The sequence below is a fragment of the Epinephelus moara genome, chromosome 22 (genome assembly GCF_006386435.1).
Source record: "Epinephelus moara isolate mb chromosome 22, YSFRI_EMoa_1.0, whole genome shotgun sequence".
NCBI classification, from domain to species: domain Eukaryota; kingdom Metazoa; phylum Chordata; class Actinopteri; order Perciformes; family Serranidae; genus Epinephelus; species Epinephelus moara.
Window position 1 is genome coordinate 16,767,141 of NC_065527.1, and position 18,386 is coordinate 16,785,526.

General features: G+C 41.8%; 2 protein-coding genes across 3 annotated transcripts in view; one reads left to right on the forward strand and one right to left on the reverse strand.

Moving 5' to 3' along the window:
* The window catches only part of tinagl1 (tubulointerstitial nephritis antigen-like 1), a 30,678-nt gene extending 20,688 nt beyond the window's left edge, over positions 1-9,990 (forward strand). The window contains exons 10-12 of the mRNA XM_050034597.1: positions 651-774; positions 4,522-4,567; positions 5,779-9,990. Of these exons, the coding sequence (XP_049890554.1) occupies positions 651-774; positions 4,522-4,567; positions 5,779-5,946 (338 nt within the window). The 3' untranslated portion in view covers positions 5,947-9,990. The remainder of the gene's footprint in view (positions 1-650; positions 775-4,521; positions 4,568-5,778) is intronic.
* A 4,082-nt stretch (positions 9,991-14,072) lies between these two features.
* Positions 14,073-17,185, reverse strand: LOC126383773 (lens fiber membrane intrinsic protein-like). Of its 2 annotated transcripts, none has more exons than XM_050034443.1 (5): positions 16,936-17,185; positions 16,021-16,229; positions 15,311-15,460; positions 15,075-15,209; positions 14,073-14,452 (listed from the first exon to the last, which is right to left on the reverse strand). In XM_050034443.1, exons 2-5 carry the CDS (start codon positions 16,193-16,195, stop codon positions 14,391-14,393), a joined length of 522 nt encoding a protein of 173 aa, XP_049890400.1. In that variant the 5' UTR covers positions 16,196-16,229; positions 16,936-17,185; the 3' UTR covers positions 14,073-14,390. The 2 variants fall into 2 exon arrangements, with proteins under 2 accessions (XP_049890400.1, XP_049890399.1); XM_050034442.1 differs by lacking the exon at positions 16,936-17,185 and adding an exon at positions 16,695-16,869.
* Between the last annotated feature and the right edge of the window lie 1,201 nt (positions 17,186-18,386).

Genomic DNA, 18,386 nt, shown 5'->3' on the forward strand with positions numbered 1-18,386 from the left:
TGCCCATCTGGACCTTTGTCAAGTACACTTGAATAGACGAGTCACGTGTAGGTGTGTGTGTGTGAGTGTGTGTGTGATTCTCTGAGCCTGTGCCAGCGTCTTGTTTTATTGTTAAGCAGGAAAACTTATTGGCCTCATGCCAAGTTCCCTTTTTGCCTTTGAGTTTCTCTTTGACACAAAAGTGTAGAGGTGTGTGTGTAGAGGTGTGTGTGGACTCATGAACTCATGCATTGTATGTCAGTGGAAGTTGTTCATGAGAGCGGAGGTCCACACACTGTTCTCTTGTGGAGAACACTGGATTTAGTGCAGGTAGTCCCCCGAAAGAGTGAATTTCTCACATCCGGAGAGTTTTCCCATTGAACTGGAAAAAGAAAGTCACATGGAGTTCAGTTGTGTAGCTCTCTCAAACACACACACACACACACACACACACACACAGACTGCTGCCCTGTCTGATGTCTGGGTGTGTGTGACTCAGGGGGGAAATTGGAATTTGTTTGGTGAAATTAGGTAATTACTTTTAGATTAATTGTTGTTTGAATAAGATTTTTATCTCTCCCTCCCATAATAGGTTCTGCAGCTTGAATAGTCATATCGCGTGTGTGTGTTATATCCACCTACTAATTCTCCCTGCTTGTTTGTTCTTGCAGCGATTATGGAGGTCCACGAGGACTTCTTTGTCTATAAAAGTGGGATCTACAAACACACTGACGTCAGCTTCACCAAACCTTCACAGTACCGCAAACACGGCACACACTCGATCAGGATCATTGGGTGAGTTACCAGTTTACAGTAACGGTGCACAACATTTAATAACAACCCTTTTCCCACTGTTTTGTGAAACAACAGCATTTTAAGGCCCAGACACATCAAACCAACACCAAAGACGTAGTTGCGACAAAGGCCGACTGTTGCGTCGCCTCATGTTGCCTGTGTCTCAGCCAAAAATTTGCACTTGAACACAACGCAAAGATAATGGCCAACTAGCACATACATTCCGCGCCTGCGTGAAAAGAAATTACTCTCCATACCAGCAGGTGGCGGTAGTAACATCACAACCCGATGTTAAAGAACAAAGGACACCATGTGCTACAGCGCCCAATGGCTAAAAAAAAATCTTACCTAATATAACAAGTTTGTTTCAATCTCACACCCTCTTGACTTTAGTCATTTGTTTACTTTCCTCACTTCTTTTCTCCATTCTACTGCGCTGAGCTGAGTCGCCAATCAGTTTGATTTTTCAGCGACGGCTCTGCTGTCTCCATTTCCGATTCAATATTTTGAATCAGCCGAAAAAAAGAGAACAAGGGCCAACTAGTGCCAACAGGGTGGGGCACACGCCAAAACTAGAGCGACAGACGCTCACCGACAGCCAGACATTGATCAATGTCTGACCGTCGGCTTGGTGTGTCAGGCTCTTGCTCTCACAGCATGGCCCTAAGAAGAGGTTTCACTCTGTGCACAAACCCGTTTAGACTCAGCATAAACACCTTTGAGATTGTGCTAGGATTTCATGCCTTTTGATGATGAAAGCTTTTGCTCAGTTGGAGTTATTGACGGGAAAACCACGTGCAACGTTCCACAAACTTGATTGAATGGGTTCTGGACAAAAACATTTACCCTCCTTCCTCCCGATCCGAGTCCTCGTATGTCTGGTTTCACTGTTGCTACATGCTCAACAGATGCCATTTCAGCAGAAAAGGGTTTATTAGGGATGAATCAGATTTGAATTGAATAGCTGCTGGTATCAGATTTGATACAAAGCCTCACCTGCACGTGTGTTTGCACACAGCTAAGAGCATACGTGTCGACAAGCCCCCCACTCCCAGTCTGTTGCTCTTGGAGACACACCTTGGCTCCACTCCTCCGTCTGCCCCAGACGAGGCCTCCCCCTCCCTCTTCCTCTATCTAGCAACTACGACAACCACAAATATGCAGGCGGGCAGACGGCTGACACACCTGGATTACCTGCCCCCACCCGCCTGTCTCTCGTTATTCCCCCCCTTGCTTTCTTGCTATCTCTCTGTGATGTCTCCATCATCGCTCCTCAGCCGGCCATCTGACTCACTGACCACCCCACTTCCTCTTCTTTCTCTCCTCTCCATACCCAAGCCAAAACACTCTTGTCATCGTTTAGACTACCTGCAGACAGACAGGTAGTTCACTGCTGTTTTTATGTGTTGTCTGGAGGGCAGTGAGAGGCTTCAGTCTGTAAAAAGTCACATTCCTCTCACTTGTAAATATCTGGCAAGGGGTCCTCCAGCTGGTTTTGAAGTGTGCCTGTAATGACAATGATACGTTGCAGTGCACTAGTCTCACTTTCCAAATTATAAAAACGAGCAGCTCCCTCGTAATGGGTGTCTAATGAGGGCTGAGGAATGTGTATTTGAGAGCATCTGACTGTATCGTAGTACCTCAGCATCTGAGCTCGTCCCTAAACATCCATTTTTCCAGACATACGGTAGTATCTCAGCGCTGTGATAAAAGCAGTCTCTCTGCTTTTATCTGATCGGCCACTGGTGCAGACAAAACACAACCCATATACAAGCAGCTTTTTATGTCCCTTTAATGGGCATGTCTTGGATGTATATTTTATTTTTTCAGATCAGATGGCGGGTTTAGGCACGTGTGTGACAAACACTCAGCCTCCAACCTGTACTTAGCTTGTTTGAACAACATCCTTCATAAGCATGCGCTGCTCTTAGCTCCCCTTATGGAAAACTGGATGCACAGGTCTCTCTTACAGACTCTTACAGTACTCTTTTTCACCAACATGGAACCGCTTCTGGTTCTCGCACCTAATTTTGAACCTTGAATCTTGAATGAAACAGAACCAACAAGAACCAGAGCTGATCTGGTGGAATAAGAGTATCTGTGGACTGTAGTTGCATCTCTACAGTCTCAGTTTGTCAGTGAACTGTGGAGGTATGCAGGATGTGAGATGATGCTGAGGATGTGGATTCCCAACTTCCCTGAATGCCTCCTGCTCTTTGGCACCTTCTACTGACTCCTCAGCGCTCACTGAGCTAGTGGATGTGGATGTACCAGTGACATCTGGGTTTTGGGGCGGATGGAGTGAAACGAAGAGAGGCGGGGGTTACATAGTGTTTTGAGCTCCAACCTGCCAGCCACAGGCATCAGTGTGTTTACATAGGCCAAATCCCATAGCGGTGCGTTCCTTTAAGCCCAGGGCCTGGGAAAGTTTGTGGAAAGAGCATTGAGGTCCACTGTGGTGGAAAGGGCATTGTCTGGGCCGCTGATCCTGACTGCACCGGACAGAGAGAGGGGGATCAAACCTCGGAGAAGAGGTCAGGGGTGGGCTGAGGGGCGTTGGGGAAGGGCGGGGCACATGGGCACAGCGGTATGCCCATCATTGTCCCGGAGTGAGCAAGTGAGCTGATTGGAGGCCAGATAAGAGATCAGCAGTGGTCCGATCCTGTCTGGCTCTGTCCATACCAATAAATATGCAGGCAGGCAGGCATGCATATGGGATCACACACACACACACACACACACACACACACACATATATGCAGGTGTGAATGTGCCCTCAGTCCAAACACGAATCCCATCCGTCCAGCCTGTTTCAGATTGTAGTTGTTTACACAGCTGTTTTTAACGTGTCTGCTTCTTTTCGATGTGACATCTGACTCCAGTCGTGGGCTAATAAAGACACACGCTGATAGAAGCTTGGCACTATTTGCCAGTGTTGTGGTGGCGGGCTACTGAGTTGGCAGAGTCTGAGACCAGCCACTCTATTTCCCAGCATTCCTTTACCTCATAAAAGATAACAAGCGATTGGGCACCGGGAGTCTCTTGGGAAACGAAAGGCCTGGAGTGCAAAAACAGGATGGGAATTGGCTTTGGGAGAATGTTTTGATCATGACAAGCAGAAACGGCGGGCGTCTAAAAGTTGGCAGTGGCTAAGCTAAGACCAAAGCGCAAGGCATGATGGGAATTTATGGGCCTTTGCCAATGTTTCCTGAGAACAAAGTTGCTGGCGAGGACAGAGGGTAAAGATAGGCCTCTAAGTTCAGACCTGCACGTGTATATTTGTGCATTTTTTTGTGTTGTTGTCTGTGACAGGATTGAGGTGGTGTTCACTTCCTCGTAACCTACCCTCTCCTTCCTGTTTCATGTCTGGAGTACGGAAATGGCAGAGGAAAAGGGGAACTCCTTGTTCTTTGGATTGGAATGATGTAGGAGTGACACTAGGCGGTGTCCAGCCATAAATACTTTGTTTTCAGGATGTTGTTATTAACAAGATGAAAGTTTTCCCCCCCTTCTTGAACACTACCTATACCTCTTCCTGCTTTTCTTCATCAAATAATGCCAAGCGTGTTTTAGGTGAGCACATTCCTGAGAAGTGTTTACACCTGACATGTTTGTTGGATGGCATCCTTTAAAAATAGCATTTCAACTCTGGCACAGCTGATTTGATACGTCTATTTAAAGATATTTTGTTGTCCTGTTGTTTGGCTCTTCACTTTGAGTAACCATCCTCTCTGTTTTGTGTGCCAGGTGGGGAGAGGAGAGAAACTTTGATGGGACATCAAAAAAATATTGGGTAAGTTGTTTCAGTGTGCAAAACAAACCCAACCAGATTTTAGCCAGTAACTGTCTTGAACATTGTGCTTTATCTAATGAATAAATTCACATTTTAAAGGGAGTGTTTCATAGTTTTGTTAATAGGGATGGGGTGATATTGATTGTTTGCGCATTGCAATGAAGAACACTGAATTTTACCTAACGGGATAATCATGAATATTGTGTCCAGCAGTACCCGAAGGGACTGCTGGGCAACCAACAATCAGTGTTCTCATGGTTACAGAATTCCTGGAAACAGTTTTGAATATACATTGTTTACAAAAATATGTTCATAAAAATCCCCAAACATGCCTTAACGTTACGTGAAATACTTTCCTCGTATCACCAATTTAAAATCCAGTGCTGTGCTGTGTGACTGTTGAAGCGTCACTAGTGTCATGTGACACACATAGACCATACCAGAGTGTCATCACATCATCGACAAGGTCACACACCCTTTTGTGGGAAAGAAACATCCTGTCACATCAGGAGAGAAGCAGGAAAAAGCTGAAAAACTGTTGCACAAAGGATCAACCCATGCTTTCACACTGCGCTTTGAGGCACATGACATTCTGAATATTCACTGTCAGTGAGGTAAATGGATGAATGATGGTTGAGTTAGTACTGATGGATAGCTAAGGTTAGCTTTAGCGGGAGGCTGCTGCGGTGAGTCACAGTCATACACTACAGCTTCATCTGACTGTCGTCTCCAACTAAATCTCAGCCTGTAGTTCAAACAGTTGTCTATTAATGGGTTTGTTATTTGCAAACAACACTGTGCTTGTGATTCCTGGTGATTCAATCACATATACATATTTAAAACTACTTAAATAAAGTCAGGAAAAGGGGCTGAATATGGAAACGTTATGGAAAAGTTTTAAAAAATGTATTGGGTTGTACTCCATATGCACCAACCTCAAAGAATAACAATATTAGTTTCTTAACAAAATGTAAGGTAAAGTAAATCCAGTATATTTTAGTGCCATTTTTAGAGTTTTAAGCATATCTTTATGATTATGGGAATAGTATCGTGAATCACAATTATTTTGGCCAGGATAATCGAGACATGAAATTTTCATACTGTCCCATGCCTTGTTTCCATTGAATGAATATAACCAGGTGCTATATGTGCATTCTCAAATTAAATTCTGCCCTTATTAATACTAAGTTTGACTTTGCTTTTCCTCTCAGATTGCTGCCAACTCCTGGGGGAAGAACTGGGGAGAGAACGGCTACTTCCGTATCGCCCGCGGGGACAACGAGTGTGAGATTGAAACATTTGTGATTGGTGTGTGGGGCAGGATCACGATGGAGGACATGCACAACCACCATCACCACCATCGTCGCCGTCACATTTAGAGAAACAACAGATGTTTAAACTCCACAGAGACCTTTGTTTTTAATCCCACCTCTAGATGGTTTTTACCCCCCTGCCCCCTGAGGAGAACCACACACAAGAGTCTCAGCACATCCCCTTATCCATCAAGCTGGCTGGGACAGCCGCAAAATCAACCCCAGAGCCTGTCAACCCTCTTTTTTCAATACAACCTCCCTTCTCCTCCACCTTTGCCCCTTTTAAGAGAACAACCCTCCCTGCTGTCCGTTTAACTCAAGGTTTATGGCACCAAAAACAACTCAAACTAAGCTAAAGCTGTTTTACATCGCCTTACATTCAGGCACCTCAGGTACCTACTCTTCCAAAGACCACACTTCCCAGATTCCTCAGAGTAGCATCTGGTGAAACACGTTCATGTCAAAGTTGGGTGGTGACAGAAAGAGAAGCTCAAACCGATCTTTTTATTCTTCCCCGTGCTTCTTTGTCAACCCGAACCTTTAGTCTTTTCTAAATCCAGACAGACACAATTTCAGAGGGGCAGCTTGGAAAAGAGGAAATCCGAGAGCCAGATTATCAGACATCAGACCTTTTCAGAGAGACACACCCAGCCAACGTGTGTAACACGATAATATATCATAGATGACCTTACTGACATTTACCTGTCAGCTATAGGGAGGCACAGTTCGGGCCATTCCCTCAGTTTCAGAGAGGACACTTGTACAGAGTTAGTAGCTGCAGGCAGAAGAGTTTCTCACACATTCCAGTAAAAAGCGTAGAATCGGACACTGGAGACTCTTGTTGATGTGACGTTCAGATTACAAGAACTCTGATTTGGGATTTTTAGGAGGATTTACACTGCCATCGACAATGATCAACCTTAAAAATGGCTCCCAACACAAAAGCTAAACCTTCTTCTACATGTCTAAACAGTGTCAGCACATCAAATTAAACATGCATCATTTGAACAATGATAAACATATAAATTACAACCGTGCTGCCATTTTTAACCCCACCATCTGATTGAAAAGATAAAACTCTGATGCATTCTCCAAAAGATTGTAATGCCTTAAAGAAACAGAGTTGTTTTGACCACTGAGAGTTTTTGTGAATAGTAGTCTTAATATGCTCTGTTCTGTGTACACTGTTACAATTTGAGATAAAGAAGTTATTTTTTTGTTTCAGTTATATTGTGAAGATTTATTTTACTACTTGTTTTACGATGTACTGTATGTAGTAACTTTCATAACACACTCATCACTCAGTCGCTTTTCCTGCTTGTGCTTCTACATAGTTGTAAGTGTTTGACCACAGTGAGGAGGATGAGGTGGGGATGCTGCTGCTAAAGTCCAGTCTGTGCTACAGTATTTGACTGCAGAGTCTGTAGTTTGATGCATTTCTTGTGTAATAAATGTGTAAAAGCCACTTCTAACTAACGCAGAAAGCCACACAGTTTGCAGATGAGCTCTTTGGTTTAATGTTCTCACTTTAATTTTTATTGTTTTCTGCTAGAAAACTTTAACATGTTGCGACTTATCAGCCGTGTGCCTCTCTGTGCTGCACCGCTTTATGATGTCTTTATTTCAACCGATTGTGGGCTGATTGAGGGATTTTCAGATCTTTGTGGAGCACAGCCTCACTTGAAAAGGAAAGCATGGTGTATTATTACCACTTACCTTAAATTACATCCTGGTGTGCTTCAGCTGTAACTTCAAACGGCTTTTTCTATATCTATATCATCGTGTCTTGTGATCTTTAAGGACCATCTCCTTCAGGCATGTATAAGCAGATAAAAAGCAAAGAGAAACGTCTGGATGGACAGGCAGTGTGTAATGTGGTGGATAGATAAGTGGTTATTGCATGTTTCTCATGCAATGTGACTCTTTGCTTTCATTCTGAAGTGAGCGAGGGCATGGAAAGGTGAAGAGCGGCCCGTCAACATGAGATGCACGACAGGTTTACAATAAACAACACCAAGGACAATGTGAAACTGAGCTCTTTGACCTGCAGAGTGATTATCGCAATCCTCTGTCAGGAGAAAGAAGGAGGTTCTTCTTTTATATATTTTCATCTGTGGGCATGTTGCTATAGCTCCTTTACAAGAGAGAAAAAGATCAATGGACAAAACTGAAGTTGCGAGATTGATTAACGTTGCTATTGTGCAGTCCTCAGTGAAAGTGCACAGATTTGTTTGTTTGTGTCAATACAATTTATTCTCACCAGAAATTGGGAAGCTTTTAATATTGATTCTTAGGAAATATATCATAACCCTCTCAAGAGCAGCGACAGTGTGAGATACACAAGTTCAGGTAGCGTATCCTCATACAACGGTTCGTATGACATCTAATGATTTACACCTTATTTCCACGTGTATGCGAGTCCACCTGAAGTCTGTTCATTCCTATGAGAACCTGCATGATCTCCGATGTGTTTGCGAAACTCCTTCTTCCATTTGTTTTTTTGGTGTGGAATTTCCCTCGTGTACACATGGACAGATCATATACACTTTGCCACAGGAAGTTCACATGAAAACAAATTTATTTATACTTTTTTTTTAAATGAAAAATTCGATAGCATTTTTAGCTAGCTGTTATTGGTAGCAGAGTTCACGCATAGTGGATCATGCGTATTTTAACAAAGACACAAAACTTTTAGACAAAATTGGCGACACACCTGACAGGCCAACCTTGTCACATATTTGTCGCCATACATTATTGGTCCTGTATTGTCTCTGTAATGCTCCATGTGCATATTCCACAAGATTGGACAATGAAAAATACTCAAAATGAACTTTCCAAGAATTCCAATCCATCCTTAAAGAGATGCATTTCCTTGTGTGAACACTAGGTGCACATACTATATGGAAATAAGGACATTAAAAACTGTGTGGAAATGAAGCGCTAGTGCCCCAGGAATCACGTTACGTACTTAACTTAAAGTTTCGTACTTAACGTAAGGTTACATAAGTGACGTTTAGGAAAAGAAACATGGCGACAGCGTGCCTTAAAATAAGTCAGAGTTCACTTGGTTTCACCCGGTTCTGAACACCAGTCTCCTGTGGGAATGTCCCGTGTTTTGTGACCACCCCAACTTGCCTCTTTATGCACATGGGAGAAGTTTTCTGTGTAGGCTTTCTCTCAAAAGCCTGTTCTGACAGAAATCTGTTTACTTTAACCCAAACCGCAACTTTTTTCCTCACCTTAATCAAGAAATCTCTTTCTGCTAAAAAAGCCCTCTTGGAAAACTTCTCCCAGTAGCCCTCTTTACAGGGACTACTTCTTTATTTAGTCCAGTCAGTGTGTCGGTCATGTGATCAAAACCCTATCAAATACGTGGGTTATACATGAATTACTGACTCATAATTACGTGGAATATATACGAATTTTGGTGCTTTACTTTTTGAAGGTATATGTAAAAACAGTGCATGAGAACAGCCTGGTTCAGGTTACAGACTGAATGAACTGGTGTGTATCAGTGGCCTGAGAAAAACAGTTTCCATGCAGAGGGGAGTATTAGAATCTGACCAAAGCTAGATGAGGTATTTTATTGTCACTGTCCATTTATTTTGCTGTTTAATTAACAGTCATTAAGATTCACTGTTATCTGGACCTAATCGTTACATATGACACTGAATATTTATAGAAAAGAGGGGTAAAAAATGTTCATGAGGAACACGATATGTGCCATGTTAATTATAACTTTGAGAGATACATTTCAGTGGGACCAATAATAACTATAACAATATTCTGCAAAACCCAAGTCTATTCCATAGAACTCGATCTTACTTTCAGCAACAGTTTTCTCCGACTTCACAACCTCTCCTCCAAAAAACAAAAACAGGAGCTGCAGCAGACATCCACTCAGAAGTTGTGTATTTTATGTAAAATGACCCACTCCATATTCACTGATGTGTAGACTTTATTTATGACAAGATGTGTAAATTATATACTTTTATTTCTTGTTTTCCTGTGCAATGTTTTATTATCTCTCTGTCTCTTGTATTGTGTGCACTAAATGCAATACCACGTTCGTGTTCACTTGTGCGGCACAATAAAGTCTTTCCAAAACCACGCGGTCTCGTTGTGAACACTTGCACCTGTTTGTATCGTATCCGTGAAGTATTTAAATAAAGTGATATTATCAGGGGGAAAAATGTGTTATTTAGTCTGCATGTATGAAGGTTAGATGGTTGAGAAGGTGTGTGATTTTAGGAGCATCAGGGATCAGTGAGCCACAATGGGAGGGACTGGGTACAGGGTGTTCAGGGGGAAGCTCCATGGGACGAGGCCGGGTGGGATGAGGACAGTTTTTATAAGATCCTGCTGTGTCAGCATACTCTTCCATCACTGAGAGCAATAACTCTGACCATCAGTCAGTGGGAGACACAGCCCAAGAGTGCGCATAATCCATCATAATATCAGAATCTAAACAATTAGAATAAAAAAATTAAGAACATACAAGCTCTTAATCTTATCATTGACCTAATTAGAAACCAAAGATCCACACAGATAGGTCAGCAGATTCAAAATACTCAGACACAGATTGTGTGAGATGTGTGATCTGCAAGAAATGGAAAGTGAGTCTCATTTTCTTTTGTACTGTACAAACTTTGATGATGTAAATATCTATTTTTTCATCATAATGTGGCACAAAAAATATTGTGGCATACAGATGATCAAAAATCATAATGGCTGTTTAATTTTGATGCGTCTAAGTTTGTGAGCTTTGTCACAAAAACCAAGAACAGAATGTATATTTAATAAGTGTTGGATGTTTTTGTGTGTGATTTATGAGCTTAGACGATGAGGAAGAGCTGATTGTGAAATGTGTCCGAGTTGGTTTTCTAGATCATGTCAGATTCATGGACCTTTTTTTTTGTGTGTTGAAGTGTATACGCAGCACTGTGGATCTGGCTTCAGTGAGTTTGTGATGTAAGAGAAAGTCTGGCTTCGCGTAGCCGTACAGTATGAATGACTATGACAAAAATAATAATGCACAGACTAACTGACTTGTGACAGTTTACATTGTCTCTTGTCTATTTTCTTGTGTACGTGTTTTCCTCTCAGCTAAATCTCTTTAAAAACACAACAAAATTAATAATTCAATTATTAAAGGGGAACTGCGCCCACTGACAAATTCATACTTTTTCCCTATGGTCTAAGACAGTCCAAAAATATTAGTAAACATGAACGACTCTTTCCAAAATCCAAAAACTACAGTGCTAAAACTCAAATTTGTGATGTCATCAAGCATTGAGTCTGGAGCTGCTCCACAGACAACGAACTGGGAAAGATGTTTAAGATAACACCGACTGTGTTTCCATAGGCATAAATAACTAATTAACAGTAAGTTATGTAACAGAAAAAAAATAAATGGCGGCATGCAAACAGCAGCGTCTCACTTCTCAAGAAACCGAATTTTGTCTTTTGATAATGGCAGGCCGAGACTGGCGCCACTGTGGAGGACAGTGTTATACGAGGAGTGTAGCTGCTTTCAGTAATAATGTTAAGTGGGTAACTAGTAGGTTTTTGTGGTTAAAGGAAAAAGAGAAAGTGGATGCGCTTAGGGCAAACAGCTGTTGGCAATCAGAGCTGAGAAGAAATTAGCAGCTAAGTTGTTAAGTACTATCAAATGTACAGTGTCATGTTTAATATTTCCTGCCTCTGTCATCTCCCATGTTGTTTTTAAAGGCATCACAGGCACCATACGGGGAATATGAATAAACTGATTTCTCTGTGCTCATGTCAAAAACATATCCCGGATATGATCATAACAGGGATACGCCTCTTGAACGAGTTATTCGTGTCCATGTAAGCACCCAGAGGAATGATCTGAGTATATGGGCACATTTTCTGTTTCAGAACTGAGAACACTACAACACAATAAAGCTCATTTGAGTATAAAACAGAAAAACATTCAGTGGTTCCATAAAACCAGGCTCCTGTTCATTGTCTCTGGAGCAGCTCAAGACTTTACACTTTTAAAAGTTTGAGACTTTCTTCTCTGGCTTTGAGAGCGAGTAACTCATGGCCACAAATATTTATTGAACTTTCCTGAGCCACTGAAACAACATATTGGAATTCTTAATTTAAGTGGTGTTCCCCTTTAAACTCTCTATAAAAAGAATCCAATCTTCACTCTTAACACAAATATACTTTCCATTTTCCCCTCCTTAAATTTGTTTTGGTGTGTGAGTGTGTTTAGCATGTCTGTATCCCACATAAACACCTGGGTGAACATCTGCCTCAGACAGGGACAGTGTTATAACTGAGAGTGAACTGAAGTGAGAGAAGTTGCAGGTCTGTAAAATCAGCCACGTTGAGCGAATCGTCACATACAGTATATCAACAGACTCTGTCAGTGAAAACTACCAGGTGTTATTACCGACGTCATGTTCTACAAACTTCGGCTAATAAGAGGTTGAACAGACCTGCTGCGTCCAGCACGGCATGCCTCGGAGGGGTGATTTTAACCTTGCATTCCTGCATTGAATCGTTCACCTCTGAAACTTTTTAATGAGATTAGGAGTATATGTATAGCTCACTTTAAGTTACACTTCAACCATAAGTACACATTTGTCCTGGTTGGTTTCTCTTGGTAACACGTGGCAGAAAATATCTATTGGTGCAGTTTTACAAGCTTAAAAATGTCCTGCTGTTGAGATAGGAATCTACTTTTCTACAGAAAATGTCACTACCTTTAAAAATAATCTCATATTTTATTTCTTACCACATCGATGCCCAGAAAAAATGTGTTTTGCTGTGTAAATAAAGTTATGTTTTATGTAAAATCATGTAATTAAAATATGCTATTGGTCATTTGCTCCCCTTGTTTTGGGCAAAATAATATTATAGCACTTTAACGTCATCCAATACTTACAGATAATTTCGTATGATTTTCTGAGATGATTACAACACCAGGACTTTGACCTGGAAACTATTAATCCTTTTAAATCTTTTACTATAATCCCTCACAAAAAAGTGCTCATACAAGCTCCTTGTAGTGTTGAAAAATGTTATGATCATTTCTCACAGTTTACTTTGTGCATGTGTGAAGCGACAGATTAATGAAACCACCACCACCATTCCCACGTTCTCAATTTTTACAACCCTGGCTCTATAAAATCTCCCATTGTGTATCTGCAGTAAATAAATATTGTAAATCATTTAGTTGATTTGCTAAAATGTGAACATTCGCCAAGTCATCCCACAGGCTATTAAGACCTGGTCTCTGCGAAGGCTTCAGAGTGTGTTATGAAAGAATCTGGAGAGGAGCGCACAATATTACAGAGCTTATCTCATCACAGCAGCCACAGCGACCAAGTATGGAAACTTGGATCAAGGGATCTGTCCGGTGACTGTTTACATTTCTCTCATTGTTTCTGCGTCACCAAGTAGCCAAAGCATTCATTACCCCAGCAGCTACTGCTCCTCTCCTCCCAGCTGATGGTGAGGAATGGACGAGTACCAAGAAAGAGGAGGAAGTGGTTATTAAAGACAGAGGCAGTGGAACAATCAGTGGCTGGAGACCCCACCCTGGTTCCCCCCCGGTCCTGGGACATGATCTTCTCCTCAGGTTGTGCTGTGCCTGCTCTGCACACACACACACGCAGACACAAACACCAATTTTCCATGTGCTGTCTGTACTTGAGTGTACTCAGGGGATGTCAACAAACACGTTGGCTGCCAGAGGCAAAACACTTTCCCATAAACAACCTAATAGAAAACATCCATAGTTTGGGGGGATCTTTGTCAGAGGTACCGAAGCAGGACCAAATCAAATAGCCTCAGGGGGAATCCTGAGACAAACATATGGACTGTATACCTTTGATGTATTGTTCTCTGCTGTGTAGACTAATATTTCAACATTACACACTTTCCTACTATATATTACTCCTACTGCTGGGAAGAATTCCCTGAGGGGAGACATTATTTCAGTTGTCTGTGATGCTGAATTTGCTCCAGTGTAAAGAGTCAGAGGACTGTAGATAAATGATTGATGTTTCTCAACAGTCTGAATCTCATCCTGTAATGTAATGCCCTCATCCCTCCTTTTCAAATCCAAGCGCTCTGCTCTCATACTTTGAGCAGAGTGCTTTAGTGCTGCCATCTTCTGGTGGCCTTCCAGTACAGCTGCAAACATCACACTAACATTCGAGGACCAGTTTTATTGAATGTGTCAAATCACAGTCATGAGAACTTTAAATAATACCAATATCCCTTTACAATAATCAGACACGCCGTTACTTCCTCTTTGCTATCATCATGATTACTCCCAAAATATCCATATTGCAAGAATATGACTTTTAGGAGACATGTCTAGCAGGCCGTCAAAGGCCTCTGGGAGCAGCATCCAACGTCATCTCTTCAGTAGATCAGTCAGCACCGCCTTCTGGTTGCCCTTAATTCAAAGTGGCATTGTCCTCCTTTTTTTTTTTTTTTTTTCTTAAAAACAAACTGTCTGTCTCCCTCTAGCGTGGGCCGGTTCCTCTCCTGCATTCACACATTCTGTAGGCACATATGTAGAAAATACCTGCAAGACAGACGCAATGTATTAGGTGATGTATAACAGATTACATTTGGCAGTCTACTAGCAGTTGTTAAAGGTCCAGTGCGGAGGATTTAGCTGCATCTAACAGTGAGGTTGCAGAAATTAAACTTCTCCAATGTGCCAAGAGCGCAGGGGAACTACAGAGGCCGATGTGAAAACGTGAATGGCCCCATCTAGAGTTGAGGTTTGATTTGTCCATTCTGGGCTACTGTAGAAATAATATGGCAGACTCATTGGGGAAAGAGCCCGCTTCTTATGTAGATATAAGTAGCTCATTCTAAGGTATCAAAAACCCAATGATTCTTATTTTCAAGTGATTTTACACCAAAGAAAACATACTTATTATATCATATTCAATTTCTGCTCCCTCACACTGGAACTTTAAACAATCTGGCTATGAATATTTATTAAGATTTTATTCACACAATATCAGTGGGACTAGATATGATGTCAAAATGCGTAGCAAAAAAAGGTGATTGGCAAAAATATTTGATGGTACCTTCTGTGGTTATTGCTTATTCTGAGCTCTCTCACAACTTTGAGTAATAATGATAATAATAAATGTCTGGCCAAAGATTGCCCCCTGGCCCTTGTCTTTTCTCACCTGCAAAGAAGTTCATGAGCATGGCCACCCAGCCCAGTATGTAGGACCAGGAGAAGCGCCAGTCACCGAAGCGCCTCCCCAGGAAGTTGACCGTCACTCCAGTATAAATGGCCATACCCAGCAGAACAAAGAAAGCTAAGAGGGGAAAAGGGAGTTATATTCTAGTTATTATTAAGCTAAGTGTAAATGTGTGTGTGTGTGTGTGTGTGTGTGAATTCAGGAGAAACAAGACTCACTGGAGACGAAAAACATGATTCCTGCAGCAAAGGAGCGGTTGAACCTTTCAAAGGAGGAGAAGTGAGAGAAGGACATGATGCCAGCGATGATGCCTGCGAAGCATGACATCCCTGAAAGGATCATGAAGGCCCTGGTGGCATTCCAGTACGCTGGAAGGAAACAGGTAGAAATCAATATCAATCAAATACGCCATCCTCGTAAACCTCTTTATATCGTCTATAGTCTATCTACATATAGTCCCCTTTAATTCCAAATAACAGATGCACAAGACTGAGCAGTATGTGGCATCAAATAACATTTGTCACACTTGAAATAAAAAGGCATGTCTCTTGCATTAGCTGCAAAGGCAGATCATGAAACAGTGGGCCCCTGGGCACAGATTAAGAGGGCCCCTCCACATGGGAGCCTTCTTTTTGAGGTACTTTGTGTCTTATTTGTCATTTTGTGTCTCCTCATGGTTGTTTTGCCTGTTTCTGTAGTTATTTTCTGTCTCTTTACAATCCTCCTGCATCTCTTTGTGGTCATTTTGAGTCTCCCCTTGGTCTTAAAATGTTAATTTCAGAGACATTTTGCAAGTGAAGGCCCCCTGACACTTTGGGCCCTTGGGCCTGTGTGCAGTAGGCCCGCTCAGTAATCCATCCATGACTAGCTGGTGCTCAAATATATAGGGACTTTGAAATTGTAGGCCGGGGTCTCTGAGTGTCCTTACCTATGCTGTCAGTCTGCATGTAGCACTTGTTGGACATGCAGTACCTCCACAGACCCTGGTGGGCATAATTTCCAGAGAGGCGATACTGCATCCAGTAGTCCGTTGCAGTGGAGACCACCAACAGGATATTACCAACAATAGCACAGAACAGGCCCCCTCCCATAAAGCTGTACATCTTGAGCTGAGATAATGGGGCCGCTGCAGAGCAACTGTGATGTAGTGAGGAAAAATGGAAGTTAAGGGCACCGCAGAATTAGTGCTGCACACACATGTTCACAGACCTACAGTGTTACAGAGACATTTCACACTTAACATACACACATACTGTTTCAAGTCCTGCAGCTTAAGAGGATGGATATATAATAGCTAAAATAAACACACTGAAATACGTTCACGACATTGCATTACTTGTACAATAACATCTTTAAAAATGTATTAGTACTCATACAAAGTCTGCCAACAGTTCACAAAGTATCCATCAAGAAAGGGTTGTGACAGTGAAATCAGTTCAGTGAAATGAAATACTTGACTTGGAGCTCCGATTGAAAACCACATATAATGCCAGCCAATCATAAACATAACGACAACCACTTATTAATGAAACAAACAACAACAAATAGTTGCTTGAACCCCTGATTTGTAAGTGACACACTCTTTAAATCAAACATATTTACCTCTTCTTTAGTGGAAACATCACTATTAGTTGAGCAGATGCAAAGTAAGACCACTGTAAAAGCTTTGATGTTATGGTTTGTCGTTGTTCCCCTTCCCTATCCTCCTGTCACACCAGTGCTTGTTCAGCAGTAATGAGGTTTTATCTGACTCTGCCAGCCTCTTTCCAATCACAGTCATCATAAGCTACAATGTATTGCACTGGGATACACACAAAAAACACCCAGAAATCTGATCCCTTACCTTGTTTCTGGAAATGCACCCTCTCTACTGCCCACCTTTCAGAGGTAGAGATAGAAACGAGTGGAGGGGGAAAGAGAGAGAAAGAGAGAGAGCTGTTGCTCACTTGGGGGGAAAGAGAGAGAGTCACAGACAATACTACAACCAAAAAGTTGTCCCCTGGTTTTTCTGTTGATGAAAGCAAAATCCTTTGCAGCAGTCTGTCTCCCTGTGTGGGATGCACTTGAATGAGACACTGTAGGGGCCACGATGCATGTGACCCCGTACATTTGACTGTGTGTGTCTATGCTGGGTTTGTGGGGCCTTGGAAAAGGGGTGGTGGTGGTCCATGTTTCTTTTTGGGGATTTTTTGTTTGTTTGTAAATGGTGTGCTCTAGAACTGGGGATATGCATAGGTATGCAGGACTGTGTGTGTCAATGCAATATGCTGAAACACGCTTTTCTTTCAGTGCTGTCACACTGCGGCGGTGTGGAGGGACACATATAGAGGGAGCGCTCTATACAGGCAGTGTCTCTCTGCCACTACTATAGGATTGTCTTAACTAAGATCAAATATATGTTTTATTTGCTGAGCAACACCTTAAAGGAATACTGCACTCAATTGACCATATGTAACTCCCCGTGTTACTTTGAATTGTGAAGAAATTTCGTTTTTCTCGCATGCCTTATGGAAAACAGCGAACATATTGATTCATCAATTGATTGGGGTCTGTATTAAACAACAGCAACACTACATTAAACATGTGTTTACAGACTCTCACACAACTCATTCAGTAAAAACCAAGTCTAATTTCTCCAGTCATATGCTCGGTACTTCCCATACACATGAATTTCTGCTTAAACCGTACTTTTTAAAACTGAACTGAAAGTGAAACATATCTGCGCTCTCTTCAAAGCCAGATTCAAATACTAAGGTTTTGAAGCAGAAATGCAAGTGATGGGAAATACTGAGCATATGGCGGGATAAATGAGACTTGGATTATACTGCAAAAGTTGTGAGAGAGTTTGATAACAGATGTTTTGATATGGTTTTGTCTTTGGTAAATGTCAATCACTCAATAAATCAATATGTTCGCTGTTTTTCATGGAGGTATGTATGTTTTCTTGATGACTAATTGATATACAAATGGTCATTTTGTGGCTGAAGAAAAAAGTGAACATTTTCATCAACTAATGTGACTCACAAAAAAACCCAAAGTATACATATTGCTCTCTCTTAAGCTGACACACACTCTTTCCAGGAGGCAATCACAAAAAGTAAACTGTTCAGGTCATGTATTTCATAGACAAACATACAATCCATAACATACTATGTACATAATGTTCAAACAGGTTGTGAGTAATGTGAGAGATTGTAGGAGATTCTGTTTGTCTGCATGTGTCTGAGTGTGTGTGTGTGAGCACGAGGCAGAGCATGGTTCAGTCTCAGTCTGTGAAAAGAAATAAACAAGAAA